Source organism: Salmo salar, chromosome 12 (assembly GCF_965601325.2).
Source record: "Salmo salar chromosome 12, fSalSal1, whole genome shotgun sequence".
NCBI classification, from domain to species: Eukaryota; Metazoa; Chordata; class Actinopteri; order Salmoniformes; family Salmonidae; genus Salmo; species Salmo salar.
The window spans coordinates 63534522-63550307 of record NC_138302.1 but is presented as its reverse complement, the minus strand read 5'-3'; the positions used below and the strand labels follow the sequence as shown (position 1 = coordinate 63550307).

At 42.9% G+C, this 15786-nt stretch overlaps 1 protein-coding gene across 1 annotated transcript; it reads right to left on the bottom strand.

Annotated features, from left to right (window-relative positions):
• Positions 1 to 6212: 6212 nt before the first annotated feature.
• LOC106565440 (plasticin) lies at positions 6213 to 13103 on the bottom strand. The gene is made up of 9 exons (XM_014132581.3): positions 12400 to 13103; positions 9865 to 9925; positions 8956 to 9051; positions 8649 to 8813; positions 8274 to 8399; positions 7714 to 7934; positions 7577 to 7626; positions 7321 to 7394; positions 6213 to 7164 (listed from the first exon to the last, which is right to left on the bottom strand). The coding sequence occupies exons 1-9, from the start codon at positions 12963 to 12965 to the stop codon at positions 7066 to 7068; spliced, it is 1458 nt and encodes a 485-aa protein (XP_013988056.1). The 5' UTR covers positions 12966 to 13103; the 3' UTR covers positions 6213 to 7065.
• Between the last annotated feature and the right edge of the window lie 2683 nt (positions 13104 to 15786).

Genomic DNA, 15786 nt, shown 5'->3' with positions numbered 1-15786 from the left:
ACTTCCGTTCCATCCCTGCAGTACAGTTGATAACCATTGCTATAAATGCCAAAAATCCAATCTTACTGAAACTTATAACTTTTTGGTCTATTCCCCCCCCCCCCCCCCCCTATTCTCCACCCCCTCCAGGTGTGGCCCATCTTCCCCACTTATCCTCTGTGTTTTCGTTCTGTCTGTGCCAGTTCAAGTCAACCAGTGGTTTGTTTCTGCACCTGGGTTTCCACAGTTGTGCGGTTTCTCAGGCGACTGGTTTTTGACCCTTGCCTGTCCTGACCCTGTACCCGTCTGAGCCTGCCTGCACCTCTCCTCCACCTCTGGATTACCGACCTCTGCCTGACCTCAGCCTGCCTGCACCTCTGCTCCACCTCTGGATTACTGACCTGAGCCTGCCTGCCATCCTGTACCTTGGCCTCTCCTCTGGATTATTGATCCCTGCCTGCCTTGACCTGTCGTTTACCTGCCCCTGTTGTTACAATAAACATTGTTACTTCACAGTCTGCACTTGGGTCTTACCTTGATTCCTGATGAACTTAGGTGCACACACAGGTCGAGAGACACATTTGAGGTGACAGACCGTGACATTAATTACCGCCTTGCACACTCTTGCCTGCATCTAACTGATATAGGGTGTAATCATTAGTCCAACAGTATTGGACAAATAAAGGTATGTTTATCTCTGTTTTGTTCCGTTTAAGAAAAGTTAACAGAATTGGTGGAATGAATACACCCCTGATCACGAGTAAACACAGTTCACTCTCATAACAGCCACGTTGTATTCCTTCTGTTCGCTTCGTTTGTGGACTTCAATGCACAACACATCAGCTGCATGTGAACAGGCGAAAAAACCTTTCCACACACAGCCTACATCGTTGTCACCATATTAGCTAAATAAAAGTCACCGCTACAATCATGCAGTAAAGGTAGTGTACACTCAGTAAGTGGTTACACCGGTGGGCCCCGGACAATAAATTAGTAAAACTAAAAGCTTACCATGACTTGGAAGAGTTGTGTTGGAAAGTCATAGCCAGCTAGATAACATAGCATCCCTCTGTTTGAGCAGGGTGTTTCAGTAGGCTTAACTAACTAGCTGTATTTGCTAGCTAAGTAAGTGAAACTGGAAAAAAATTACTCTCTAGCTCTATTTCTTTCTTGCTTCTTCATTTTGTAAGAAATTAATTTGTTCAAAACTGTTCAACTATTGTCTTTCTCTTTGAGTCAACTACTCATCACATTTTATACACTTTAGTGCTAGCTAGCTGTAGCTTGTGCTTTCAGTACTAGATTATTTCTCTTATCCCTTGATTGGGTGGACTACATGTCAGTTCATGCTGCAAGAGCTCTGATAGGCTGGAGGACGTCCTCCGGATGTTTATTTTTATTTTTTATTTAACCTTTATTTAACTAGGCAAGTCAGTAAAGAACAAATTATTATTTACAATGACACCCTACCCCAGCAAAACCCTAACGACACTGGGTCAATTGAGCGCCGCCCTATGGGACTCCCAGTCATGACCGGTTGTGATACAGTCTGGAATCGAACCAGGGTCTGCAGTGACGCCTCTAACACTGAGATGCAGTGCCTTAGACCATTGCATCACTCGGGAGCCCATAAGTTGTCATAATTACTGTGTAAGTCTATGGATGGGGGTGAGAAACATGAGCCTCCTAGGTTTTGTGTTGATGTCAATGTACCCAGAGGAGGATGGACGATAGCTGTCCTCCGGCTATACCATGGTGTTACCCTACAGAGTGCTGTTGAGGCTAATCAGTTATTTGGTGACGTGATTATATTTAGTATAGTTTTATCTAAAAAGGATAACTTTCTTATGTTTTACAATATACATTTTTATGAAATTCACTACGGAGGATGGTCCTCCCCTTTGCTCCTCTGAGGAGCCTCCACTGGTCAATCTTGGTGGGACAAACTAAACTCTTTTTAAGATGCATGCCAGCAATGTCACTACACAACACAATAAACAATACATTAATTGCACTATAAGGGTGACAACAAAACAAAAAACAACCCTCACAATATCAATTGGAATTACATGGGTCTATTACTGAACCTTTTGTTGAAAACTAATATTTCAATGGGAAGAGACTGTCACTGGCAAACATAGTTACAGACCCAACCACATTATACAGTATAGTATCCTCTCCTGGTCAAGAAAAGCAAATTAGCTAATTTATGCAGCAGCATACAATACATTTTTGGACTCAGTGTTGTTGTGCTGTGCTCACTTGAACAGGAAGGCGATGCAGCGGTCCTTCTTGTGGGCAAATTTTGGCATCAAAGGTGCTTTCAAGACAACTGGGAACTCGAAAAAAAAACAAGGTCGTCAGTGATCTTCAGGTCGGAGCTCTAGAAAGAGGCCGAGTTCCCGGTTTGGAATTCCGAGTTGGATGACCGTTCAAGATATATTTTCCCAGTCGGAGCTCATTTTTTTCCAGAGTTCCCAGTTGTCTTGAACTGAAGTCTGAGATTTCCCAGTTCCAAGTTTTCAGTTGTTTTGAAGGTGGCAGAAGTCATGCTGGACACGTGTCCAAGTTGTGGCTAAAAGACGACATTAATAACATACAGCTGGCGGGTTATGCACTCTATCGGCAGGATAGAAAAGCAGCCTCCCTCTGGTAAGACACGGGGTGGTGGCCTATGTATATTTGTAAACAACAACTGGTGCACAATATCTCAAATCAAATCAAATGTTATTAGTCACATGTGCCGAATACAACAGGTGCAGACCTTACAGTGAAATGCTTACTTACGAGCCCTTAACCAACAATGCCGTTTAAAAAAATATGAGTAAGAATAAGAAATAAAAGTAACAAGTAATTAAAGAGCAGCAGTAAAATAACAATAGCGAGACTATATGCAGGGGGGTACCAGTACAGAGTCAATGTGCGGGGGCACCGGTTAGTTGAGGTAATACGTACATGTAGATAGAGTTATTAAAGTGACAATGCATAGATGATAACAACAGAGAGTAGCAGCGGTGTAAAAGAGGGGGGGGGGGGGCAATGCAAATAGTCTGGGTAGCCATTTGACTAGATGTTCAGGAGTCTTATGGCTTGGGGGTAGAAGCTGTTTAGAAGCCTCTTGGACCTGGACTTGGTGCCCCGGTACTGCTTGCCGTGCGGTAGCGGAGAGAACAGTTTATGACTAGGGTGGCTGGAGTCTTTGAATTTTTAGGGTCTTCCTCTGATAACGCCTGGTGTAGAGGTCCTGTATGTCAGGAATGTTGACCTGTTTAAAGGTCTTAATCATATTGGCTGCGGAGAGCTTGATCACACAGTCTTCCGGAACAGCTGGTGCTCTCATGTATGTTTCAGTGTTATTTGCCTCGAAGCGAGCATAGAAGTAGTTTACCTCGTCTGGTAGGCTCGTGTCACTGGACAGCTCTCGGCTGTGCTTCCCTTTGTAGTCTGTAATGGTTTGCAAGCCTTGCCACATCCGACGAGTGTCAGAGACGGTGTAGTACGGTTCGATCTTAGTCCTGTATTGACGCTTTGCCTGTTTGATGGTTCGCTGGAAGGCATAGTGGGATTTATTATAAGCTTCCAGGTTAGAGTCCCGCTCCTTGAAAATGGAGAAGTGGCTTCTGTCTGGCCACTCTACCATGAAGACCTGATTGGTGGAATTCTGCAGAGATGGTTGTCCTTCTGACCATTGGGTTCTTGGTCACCTCCCTGACCAAGGTCCTTCTTCCCCGATTCCTCAGTTTGGCCAGGCGGCCAGCTCTAGGAAGAGTCTTGGTGGTTCCAATCTTCTTCTATTTAAGAATGATGGAGGCCACTGTGTTCTTGGGGACCTCGACACGATCCTGTCTCGGAGCTCTACGGACAATTCCTTTGACATCATGGCTTGGTTTTTGCTCTGACATGCGCTGTCAATTGTGGGACCCTATATAGACAGGTATGTGCCTTTCCAAATCATGTCCAATCAATTGAACTTACCACAATTGGATCACGCTGTAGAAACATCTCAACGATGATCAATGGAATCTTGATATATCTGAGCTCATTTTCGAGCCTCATAGCATGAGATCTGAATACTTATGTAAATTATGTATTTCTGTTTTTATTTTTAATACATTTGCAAAAAATTCTAAAAACCTGTTTTCGCTTTGTCATCATGGGGTATTCTGTGTAGATTGATGAAGATTTGTATTTATTTAATACATTTTAGAATAAGGCTGTAATGTAACAAAATGTGGAAAAAGTCAAGTGGTCTGAATACTTTCCGAATCAACTGTATCCTTTTGAGCTTGGAAAAGAGGCCATTTCAGTCCGATGCTTTAAATCCTTAAACCCAGACTTGGACCACACACCCTCTCCACCGAACAGCAGGCAGGCGAAGCAAAATAGTGATTGCTTTGCAACGCTTGCAGTTAGCCACTGATTACTTCCAAACCACTCACTGTTGAATACGCGATTTTTGACTTGTTGTGTAATGTTTATGTCCAATGGCCGATGAGCACCGATACGTTTATCTATAATTTATTTTCATATGACAAGGATTGAAAAGGATTTGCCAGTAGACTGTTGACGTGATTCATGATGATGACTGCTTGTCTAGCTTGCTAGCTAAGATTTTGAAAGTAACATGATCAGTCCAATCAAAGCTACGGTAGATATAATGTGATTTGACGTCATTTTATCTGTGGCCAATGACGTTGAGCCTTCTTAGATGGACACTTCTAATGTAAATATATGGCAGCACCCAAGGGGACTTGAACTGTCTAGCTCTCCCTGTAGATTCTGCGGTGACCTAGTGTCCCCATGAGTGACAGAACACTGAACCAATCACAGCGCAACTAAAGAAGATTACCAATGCCTACGCTCGGTATATTCCGCTGGCTGCCCCTCTAACCACAGAAACTACTGAGCTAGGCTGAAACAGCTGCCTTTTGGAGCTGCCTTACTCAAGAAAGAGAACGTTTGTATGCAGCATTATTAAGTAAATTTTTTTTACATTGTTTGCAAACTGGTATGTGACATGAATGAATGCCAAAATAACACGCAAAACAGGCAACAACAAAAAAATATACAGTACCAGTCAAATGTTTGGACACACCTACTCATTCAAGGGTTTTTCTTTATTTTTACTATTTTCCACATTGTAGAATAATAGTGAAGACATCAAAATGATAAAATATCACATATGGAATCATGTTGTAACCAAAAAAGTGTTAAACAAATCTAAATCTATTTTATATTTGAGATTCTTCAAAGTAGCCACCCTATGCCTTGATGACAGCTTTGCACACTCTTGGCATTCTCTCAAAATAGCTCTACATAATACTGAAATGCACAGCTGTTGGTTTCTTCCAAGAATCACAATCAAGTTCAGCGTGACCACCGCCGATGCAGCGCTCGTGAATCGTAGCCTTCACTGCTGTTAAATGGTAAATCATGCACTTTAGTGTCATCAGTGGCTGCTAAGAAATAGTTGTCTAGTCCCTCACGCGAATTAGTTTACACCTACTATTGACATTTCTGGACCAATTAGCATAACATCAAAACAAACATTAGGGAATGATTTGTTACATAGACATGTAAAATAGATCATCCACACTTGCATTGCATGTCAACAGGTCAGCCTACAGGTATAATATGCTCTTGTTTTGCAGAAAAAATGTATATTGTCAATGTCTGAGATTAGATTTTTTTTCAAATAATTTGCATAAACATGATATCAGATTACACATGTCAAGCCTTATAAGTGACAACAACCAGGTGGACCTGTTTAGAGTATGTAATGAACGGAAATTGACTATTTCAGTCTGTAGTTGTATTTTGGTCTTTTAAACAGTTGCCCTGTTTAAAAGATAAGTACATTAAGAGATTTCCATTGGGAGCAATGACCAGCCTCTGCATTACTCACCGGAAGTTGCTTGGCTGCATTTTGTCCCACAAGGTGCCAGTCTCCATGGTGACTAACTTGTAACTGATCTATATTTTCTATTTTAAAATAGTACACTTCACACAAAAGAGCACTGGAAATCAGATTTCTTAGTTATTATGAAGTATTACTGTGTAATAAATCAAGTTAATGTTGAACTCATTTCTGCTGTATAATAGTTGTTGATTGATATGTTTCACTTATGCAAATACACATTCATTGCAATTGTCAACCTTATCTCCATTTTATACAGGATTTTGTAGTAGTATGAGAGTATACAATACAAATGAATAAAGATAAACTCCATAGCTCTGTTCCAGATTACTTTATTAGCATTTTCATTTTCTTTTTTTTCTATTGCTGTCAAAAACACACATTCTCATATAATCGCATAGCACATTTCCCTTCTATTTTGAGGTGAGTGTAATGTGAGCAGAGTATGTAGTGCTGCTACTGTGGCCTTTGACTGTTCTGTATGTATCTATAATCAATCCTATTGGTGGTCCCTCTCTGGCAGGATATTTTACATTGAGAGTTCCATGACACTATACAAAGACCCTCTCCTTTTTAAATTGTACTGATTGTTGTCCACTGTCTCTCAAAGCTAAATCAAATAATGTCCTTCGACTGGAGAGAGTACCGTGTCAGAGATGTTTATTTTTTTGTGGATGATCACAAAAAACCTTTTGCTTTGTTTTTGCCACTTTCCATTTACCCATTTTATTGAATGATAAGTTCAGCTACAATTTTTTTTAAAAATATAATTTAACTGTAAATCAAGGCCTCAAGTGGTGTATTGATAAAAAGGTTAAATTTACTGAAGTCTGTGTTCATGCACTGCGTGATAGGACTATCGTGTCTGTGTATGCTCATGTATGGCTGTCTTTGTTTTGTATTTTTTCTTCAATGAGGAATGATCGGTTATTGAAACTAGCACCATGATCACATCCTGTGACTAAGTTTGCTATCTAAAAGAGATTTCATCAACTTTTAACATTGCACAAATATATACTACAGGCTCTCTGCTCTACAGAAAAATTGGATCTTAAAGGGTGAAAGGTGAGCAGCAATTATGGAGTATGTAGCTTTTAACACATTTTTTTCTTATTTTGTATTGTATTGCTACATCTGAATCTGGAACAGGTGATTGGTACCTAACTATTCTAGTCATCGTGGTCATCCCTGCCATGATCCCTGTCATTACTATCATGGTTGCCATCCCTCTCACTCCTCTCCTTCTCCTTCTTTGATTCCTTCACCACCTGGAGGAAGAGAAGAAGAGAAACAGACCTCAGTCAAATTCCACCACTTCCTGCAAATGCTTTCTCGTGAAATTTCACTGTATAATGAATATCAAGGTGGACATGGAAAGTATGGAACACATTTTCTTGATACCAGGGAATATTTGGAATGTTTACCTCTCCATCACGAGTCTCCACTGTCTTAATCACCACAGGCTTCCTGCTAGGGGTGTCTGGGGTATGGTCATAGCCTATGAGGGGATAAGCCAGATTTAGTGACATAGATACTGTGCATGATCATTTATATACATATCATAGATTCTGGATATGTTAAATATAAAGATAATATTGGCAAGTATATGTGTATTTGCATGGAGAGGGAAATAAATTGAGAGATAAAGACTAGTATTATTGGCAATATGATGGAACTCACCCCTATCACCACTACGGCCATACTGGGAGGGATGCATGGGAACAGTAATCCTAAAGAGAAATGAAGCAATAGGTTAGCTCAAGAATGTGTTCATAATCAGCTGCGAGTAAGGATGTCCTAACCCTTATCCTCCTCACCTGCTCTCCTCTCCCTCCAGCAGCTTGCGGTAAGTGGCGATTTCTATGTCCAGGGCCATCTTGACGTTGAGCAGGTCCTGGTACTCCCTCAGGTGTCGGGCCATCTCGTCCTTCAGGTGGTGGATCTCCTCCTCGTGGCGGACCACGTTGTCCTGGTAGTTATTGGCCTCCACGCCAAACTGGTCCTCCATCTCACGCATCTGCCTCAGCAGAGCCTCGTTCTGAAAAATACACACATACATACAGTGAGGGCAGGAGGAAATGGGGGGATTTTATTAAAAGAGTATCTTGCATCTTCAGGATGCCCAGCCCACATGGGCTTATAAAATACTGTATTCCATCCCTGGGGGAAGATTGTGGGAGATTTTTGGGGGGGAGGAAATTATAAGGGATTTTGCTCACTCGCATCATCCTCTACTTACATGCATGACCCACTTGGGTGATTCATGGCTGGCAGTCATTTTGGGTTAAGCCTGAGATCATTGTACTGTTGTTGCTCACTCAGCCAGTGTAAATTGGGGTTGATTACAGACAAATAGGCAAGTTCTATGAGGCCTCACCGTGCTCTTCAGTGCATCAATCTCACAGCTGAGGGACTGCATCTGCCTCCTGTGCTCGTTTTGCTCTTGCTTGGCCTGCCTCATAGCATCAGTGTTACGCTTGGCAGAGTCTGTCAGGTCAGCAAACTGCAGGAGCACAGAACAAACACACAAATAAGAACAGGTGTTACTCTGTGTGTGTGCATTCGTGTGTGTGTGCATGCGTGTGTGCGTGTGTGCGTGTGTGCGTGTGTGTGTGTGTGTGTGTGTGTGTGTGTGTGTGTGTGTGTGTGTGTGTGTGTGTGTGTGTGTGTGTGTGTGTGTGGTGTGTGTGTGTGTGTGTGTGTGAGATTAGGTAGTTCAATTTTGTGTGTGTGTCCATTGTTCCCCCCTCACCTTGGACTTGTACCACTCCTCAGACTCATGCATGTTCTTGGAGGCGATGTTCTCGTACTGGGCCCTGATGTCCTTGAGGGCAGCGGTCAGGTCAGGCCTGGCGGTCTGGTCCACCTCCATCTTCATCTGCTGGGTCTGGAAACTCACCTGCACCTCCTCGATCTCCTGAGAAGACCGCAGAGCAAGTGAGAGGTTCATTGGAAAAAAAGTCCTCTAAATAGCAGGTTGAATCCAAAAAGGTATGATGATGCATGGATCATCATAAAGACCATGATTTGTGGTCGACCATCTCAGCAGCTGCATCTACCTCATCATGTAGTTTCTTGAGGAACTCAATCTCATCCATCAGAGACTCGATCTTCCTCTCCAGCTCCAGGCGAGACAAAGTGGCGTCATCCACATCCTGGTTTCAGATCAAACTGTTATTAGTAAGTATTTCCTCAACCCCCAAACAGGTTAAATAAATCTTATCGGCTTGATCAGATAATCTAACAGTGAGTGGGATGCATATAGTATTATATCAACAATGCAATGCCATCAATATTGTGTTTTGTCATACGTATCTTACTTTGTATTCATTAGCGCACACTGTTAAAACCGTACAACATTTTCTTTTGAATGAAAACAAGCATTTCTTATTAGAGTAGTTCAGATTAGTCCCTCGCCGTTTCGGTCTGTTTGTTTCCATTTGGTTCCTACAGATGTAGGATCTTAATTTGATCCACCTGTTGCAGGGGAACTTGCCTGCAATGCAGGACATTTAAAACTTGTAGTGTATTTGAGATTTAAAAGGCTTCTGAAGTTTGTAATTTCCACTTTGAAATTTTGGACTTGAAAAATGCATCGACCCCTACAAAAATGTCCATTAATTCGAATTCACATAATAATTCACATTTCCTGTTGATGCAGGATTATTTTCCTGATGTAGCAAGCTGGCTCAAATTAAGATCCTACATCTGTAGTGAAAACCCATGATTTCACGATTCTCAGAGTTGTAGTGTAATCATAATAATCAGCCAAACAGAAGATGTCACTGTTATGCAGGGCTATGAGGAAAGGGAAGCTTTGGGTTGGGCTCTGACATCACAACCGGCGAGCCAAATGTGATTATCTAGGCTGAGTGATTCAATCAGACTTTTACCGTCAACTATTGACTCGCTGCCCAATATATTGATTTAGTGTACATTGTGATGGTTTGAGTCTAGGGTGTGTTTACCTTGCGGAAGACAAGCAGGTTGCTCTCAGCCTCAGCTCTCTTCTGATTCTCCTCATCCAGTCTGTAAGAAGAAAATACTTATTACAATCATACATAGGCCCATGGAAATTTATGTTGTAGATTCATATGATCTATTTATGGAACCTCCACCTTAGAGTACATAACTGAATGGAAATTAAATACACAACACAATCATTAAATACACTATGTGACATCATATATTGCAGAACTTTGTAGTTAATAAACACACATTACCCTCTGTAACTCGTTATGGCACTTCAGAACTAATTTTATATCGTTCACAATACTTGGGTTATAGTCTAGGTTTCGTCCAGCACTGGACAAAGGAAGCTGAAGCCTTGGGACAGGACGAAACACAGTGCTAATTGCATAAGTGCTATCTGATTGTTTGTCCCAAATTGCACGCTATTCCCTACATAGGGCTCTGGTCAAAAGTTGTGCACTATAGGGAATAGGGTGCCATTTGGGATGCAGGACCTAGTATGTCTGGCTGGGAGTCATAGGTCTCCTCAGAAAGAAGCATCAGCTGGCAAAAAGCCTCTGGATCAATTTGGTAATTCACTGTCCTGTAAAAGGATTTGGGAGCGTATCCAATGGGGTCAGCAGCTGCTACATCCAACAAATTTGGCTAATTACCACTTCTTGGAGGTCATCTGGACACACCCTGTCTTAAGCCTGACAGCTCTGGGCCTTCTGCCACCAAAGTCTATACTACGTAAGCCTAATAGTATACTGACTGGTCTGACTAAGCCTTCCCTTTCCCAAATGTCAAATATACTTAACGTTTTATTAGCAGATTTCAACCGTAAAGATATAAAGCCTGGTTGAATAGATATTCGATTAGGTTAAAACAGTTTGATAAATCTTTTGGTTTGGTATTAGTCATCATAGGACAGGGTCATAGAACACAGTGTCCCTTCCACTATAGTGATGAGTCATCAAAATGATATCATAATTCCAATGATATCATTCAGTGCACACCATGTCCACTCTGTATCTAACATGGAATCACAGCAGGCTCGCTGGGGATTGGCTGTCTCTGTGGTCAGTCACTTGATTGCTTGGCGTGTGCATGTGTGTGTGTGTGTGGGGGGGGGGGTTACTGCATGTGTGGGGCTTGCTGCCTCACCTCATCTTTAATTCATGCCATGTCGCAGGGGTCCTTTTTTCCTAATGGGGTCCCAGGCATCGTCCCATCACCACAGGGGGACACTGAACATCCCCTAATGGAGCCACTCTCATTGAGTCACATTGATTTTTCCAGATGCTATTTTTCTCCCCACCTACACCTCCCCCTCTTCCTCCCCTACTGCCTCTTCACTCTCTCATCCCCCTCCCTACATCTTTCCTGGCTACATAGTGTTCAGTCTATCCATCCTCCTCTTCTGTCATCTCTCTCCCCCTCTCTGGGGCAGGGAAGGGACATGGGGAGTGTTTGTGCATTTACATGTAGTTAGTGGGTGTCTACAGAAATTGTAACTCAAATGGGGGAAAAAAACTGTTTCCCATAACTGATTGTCTGGTTCTTCTCAAGATTGAGTTTGAAAGAAGAATATTGTGGTTTGGTTTGAAAGGGCTGATGGAACAGCAGTGTAATTTTAAATTAAATGTGTTATTGTCTATATTTACATTCCATGAATTCAGGAAGTTTCATCTTCCGTTTAATGACATTTGTTTGATTTAATAAAACATATTTTATTAAATAATCTGCCTCAACAGTTGCTGAGATGTCCATTGAAAGTTTGTAAATACTGTATAAATGGTCATGTAGAAATGTTCTAATACTGTAGTGCCTTGTTTTCCTTGGTGTCCCATTCATTGCTTGGTTATGATATGCTGAAGCACTTCATCTTGTTTTATGTTGGATCCTTCCTGTCCAATGCCATTACATTTAGCGTGTTTGAGCGCACACACACATACACACACACACACTGCAGTAATGCACAGAGTGCGGTAGTATGCTGCGGTGCTTTTGTGTTCATCCTTCCAAAGTGCCACACCCCAGCCAGCCCACCACTGCTGGTCTGGAGTTTTTGGTTGGAGCCCAAAGACCCCCGGTCCTGTATCAGTGTTTAAAATACAGCCTATACATATTGTGGTGTTATGGTATGTTTAAAGATTAGGGGTGGTGATGGGAGGGTGGTGGTGGTGTGAAAGTCAGACTGTACACAGTCACACACCCTGTCCCCTTCCCGACAGGCTCTGCCCAGAACGTATCTATCAACATCAGAGTCCAAAAAATTGCTAGTCTGCCAAATTCCTGAAATACACTCTCAATCGTTACACCCCCCTTTTCAAACACCACTACCTCCCAAAATCTCTCTACATCACTCATGAACTTCCCAAACAACCGCCCGCCCCTACTTCTTGCTCTCAAAATCTATCTACAGTACGTCACCCATGCACCCATGCACTACCCAAACATCCTACAACCCTCCCTTACCTTAACCCTCACTCCCCAAACATCTTTCACACCCCACCCCTCCCTCCCACTCTCTCCCCCATGTCACCCACCTCTGTTTGATAAGGTTCATGTCTTCGGCCAGGTTGTCCCTCTCCACCTGGTACTGGTCCCTCTCCTTTCCCACGTGGTCCAGCTGGGTCCTCAGCTCCCTCAGCTCCTCCTGGAAGAGCTCGGTGGCCCGGTTGGGCTGTCCCTCCTGCTGCTGACCCTTGAACTGGCTCAGCTCCTGCTGCAACCCGCTGTTCTGCTGCTCCAGGTAGTGCACCTTGTCGATGAAGCTGGCGAAGCGGTCATTGAGGTCCTGCAGCTCCACCTTCTCATTGCTGCGGGTGGCCAGGAACTCGGCGTTGACCGCGTCGGCCAGCTGAAAGTCCACCTTTTCGTAGGTGAGACGTGGCGGCTGGGTGCTGGAGCGCTGCCGCTGCTGGTGGTGGTGGTTGGAGGAGCGAGAGGGTACCACGGGCGACATGGAGCGCATGTAGTGCCCGCTGGACATTGGCATGCGGGAGTATGAAGGCGAATAGGAGGACATCGAGATGGGGTTGGGGCCCCCGAATGTGCGACGGTAGGAGGTGGAGGCGCGTCCTGAAAGGTGGTTCATTGAAGGTTGGCTCATGGTTGATATTTGGCGGCCTGTAATTTTGCTAACTATCTATTTCGAACTATCTATCTCGCCTTACTGTTTCTGTTTGGTGGAGCCGAAGGTGCCTGGGAGCAGGGAGTGAAGCAACAGGATGTCCGACTGAGGAGTGCTGGGGCTTTTATACACACGAGCTGGACATCCCATCTGCCTCACCCCCATCCCCCGCTGCCTCTCTGCAAACACCCCCTCCTCAGCCACACCCTACTTCCCTCCCTCCTAGTCTCCAGAGCCCCTGCCTCCTTCCTCTATCCATCACTCCTCAACATACATGCAGTCTTATGCCACTCCCCGGTCCACAGTAGCAGGCCCTCTTCCCCCTATGTTTTCTCTCTCTATCTCTTCCATCTGCCCCTCCCTTTTGTCCATAGCAGGAGGCCAAACTGTTTCCTACGTTAATGCCTTTATCTCTAAAGATGTCCCCATCGCCAAGCCCACCTCCCCCTCCTCACCTTGACAGCTGATATATCCTTTGTAGGATGCTGTGTCTGCTCCCTGCTTTCTTTGTTTTTAAATCATCTCCTCTGGTTGCTTTGTCCCACTCCTTGTAACTCTATCATCTGTCTTCTCTTTCACTGTTAATATCCTTCATTTATCTGTAATGGTACAGTAGATGTACATAAGTGATATCATCAGCATCAATTATGTAAGACATTGGAAAGTTTTTCAACAAAGTACTTTGTCCAAATAAATCCCAAAACAGACATTTGTTTTATTAATCAGGTTCTTATATCACAAAGCTCATTTGGTTAAGACTGCAGAGCTGAATTTATTTCCTCTTTCTGTCTCTTTCCCTTTATTTCCGCGGTAATGGAATATTATATTGATATTCTGGCAGGCAAGGGCTATGACTGTGAATTGAATCCTGCATGAAAGACTGGTTTAGAGTGATCTCTGTTTGAATCCTGAGGGGTGAGATCTGCTCAAAAGCTCAGCAGATTTCAGAACAACACTTTGTTCTGCTCTTATATTTAAGATCCAGTCATGTCCTCTGAGCTCAGACACAATGACAATGTAAATGTAGTATTTTCATATTTTTGTGGGTGTTTTGTTCAAACTGAGACAAAGGGTTTTTGAAAAAATGTATATTGGTTGACCAGTCTAACTTTTATTGTAACAAAATTAAGGAAATACATAATGCTTATTTTGCAGTACATGGGTAGGCTCTGGACTGAGTAAGCCTTGAGAATCTGAGGGAGAAGCAGCAGGTTTCCAAGGTGATAGACTTCTTCATGTGTTTCTCATGAGTCCAGGGTGTGCTGCTGCAGGACAGAGAATTAGTGGTCTGGTGACAAAGAATTTAGAAAGTGACTAGGAGGAATGCTAGGAGTCCGGTAAGGTGTCATTAGCAAAAAACAACCCCCACTAGTGACAAGGATTCTAAGAAAATAAGTCAAAATTGACATTCCAAACAATTTAGTCATATTCAAAATATACAGAAGCATAATATGTTGATAATGAGTGAAATAATAACTTCTTACTGTATTGAAAATTGTATACTACAGTGCCTATTGCTCAGTTGTTGCTCAGTGTTATTGTACTGCAGTGCATAGCCTCAAAGCAACATGTAAAAAAGTACACTGTGAAGTTCCAGGAAGCCAAAATGCATTTTACTGCAAATTAGTTGCCATCTCTGTATGTTGGGTTGTGTGGGTTAGTGTGCATGTGCACGGAAGACAGCGGCGTACCTGAACTAATTAGCGATTTGCGTCTCTGAACACCTGTCTGTAAAGGGAACACGGACGCCACAAATGGTGTACTGAAAATATTGTCAGGTGCAACTGTGTTAAAACCGGTTAAAACAGTGTACAGTGAGGGTATATTTTTCATTTGTGAAATTATTTTAATGTGATGTGAAAGTAGAAGGCTTTATGTTTCTAGAACCGTACCGCAATTGAGAGTCGATTCACGTTTAGATGGATTATTTGGCTGTTTTGACTGCCAGAGCCAATTCGCCTCTAAACAGAACATGTAAGGTCCTGGTCTATAAGAAGTAACGTTAGGCTCCTTTAGTCCATAGGTGGGCAAGCGAAAGACATTCTACCAATCCATTTTAATGTTGAAGCAATGCAGAGCATGCACCTTGTCTACTGTGGGAGGTTTTCCCTCTCTTTACAGTACATCCCTACCTCAAGGTATCTCTCTCTCTCCCTCCCCCTCTCCTTCTCCCTCCTGCTCTGTGATTTGTTCCCTCCCATTCCTCTTCCATTCATTTTGAGATCCAAAGACACAACTATATTTTTGCTCCCAATTATTCAACAATTTCTTTAAAACATTTCATCCATCAAAGTCTCTCTCTCTATATGTATGGCTGCATGAGTGCAGCAGTACAGCACTTGGCCAGCTGCTACCCATGTCTGGCTTTCTTGGTAATTCATTTCCTGTGTGATGGGCCTTGCACCATGATCTAATCAACCTGCCTTATAGTAAAGAACCTAGTCTTTCGCTCCCTCTCTCTCTCTCCCTGCTTCTGTCTTTCCTTAATGGAAGATTACACACTGCAATTCTTCACTGTTCCTTTTTTCCCGATAAAGGCCAATACTCTCAAATGGCAACTGATCAGGTTTCCCATGACCTGAGTCTTTATCCCCTCCCTTCACACACACACCTCAAAGCTATCGTATCTCTCTGTAAAATCTAGGACACAATCACCTTCTGATGTACAGATATCATATTTCCTGTATTAGTGCTTCCTCCCAGCAGACATACCAAGCAGCATCCATTTCAAAGACATGAGTGAGTTTAGCAGCTCGTAATTAAAGCAACCATGACATGCTTCATTTTTCACTTGGCTACA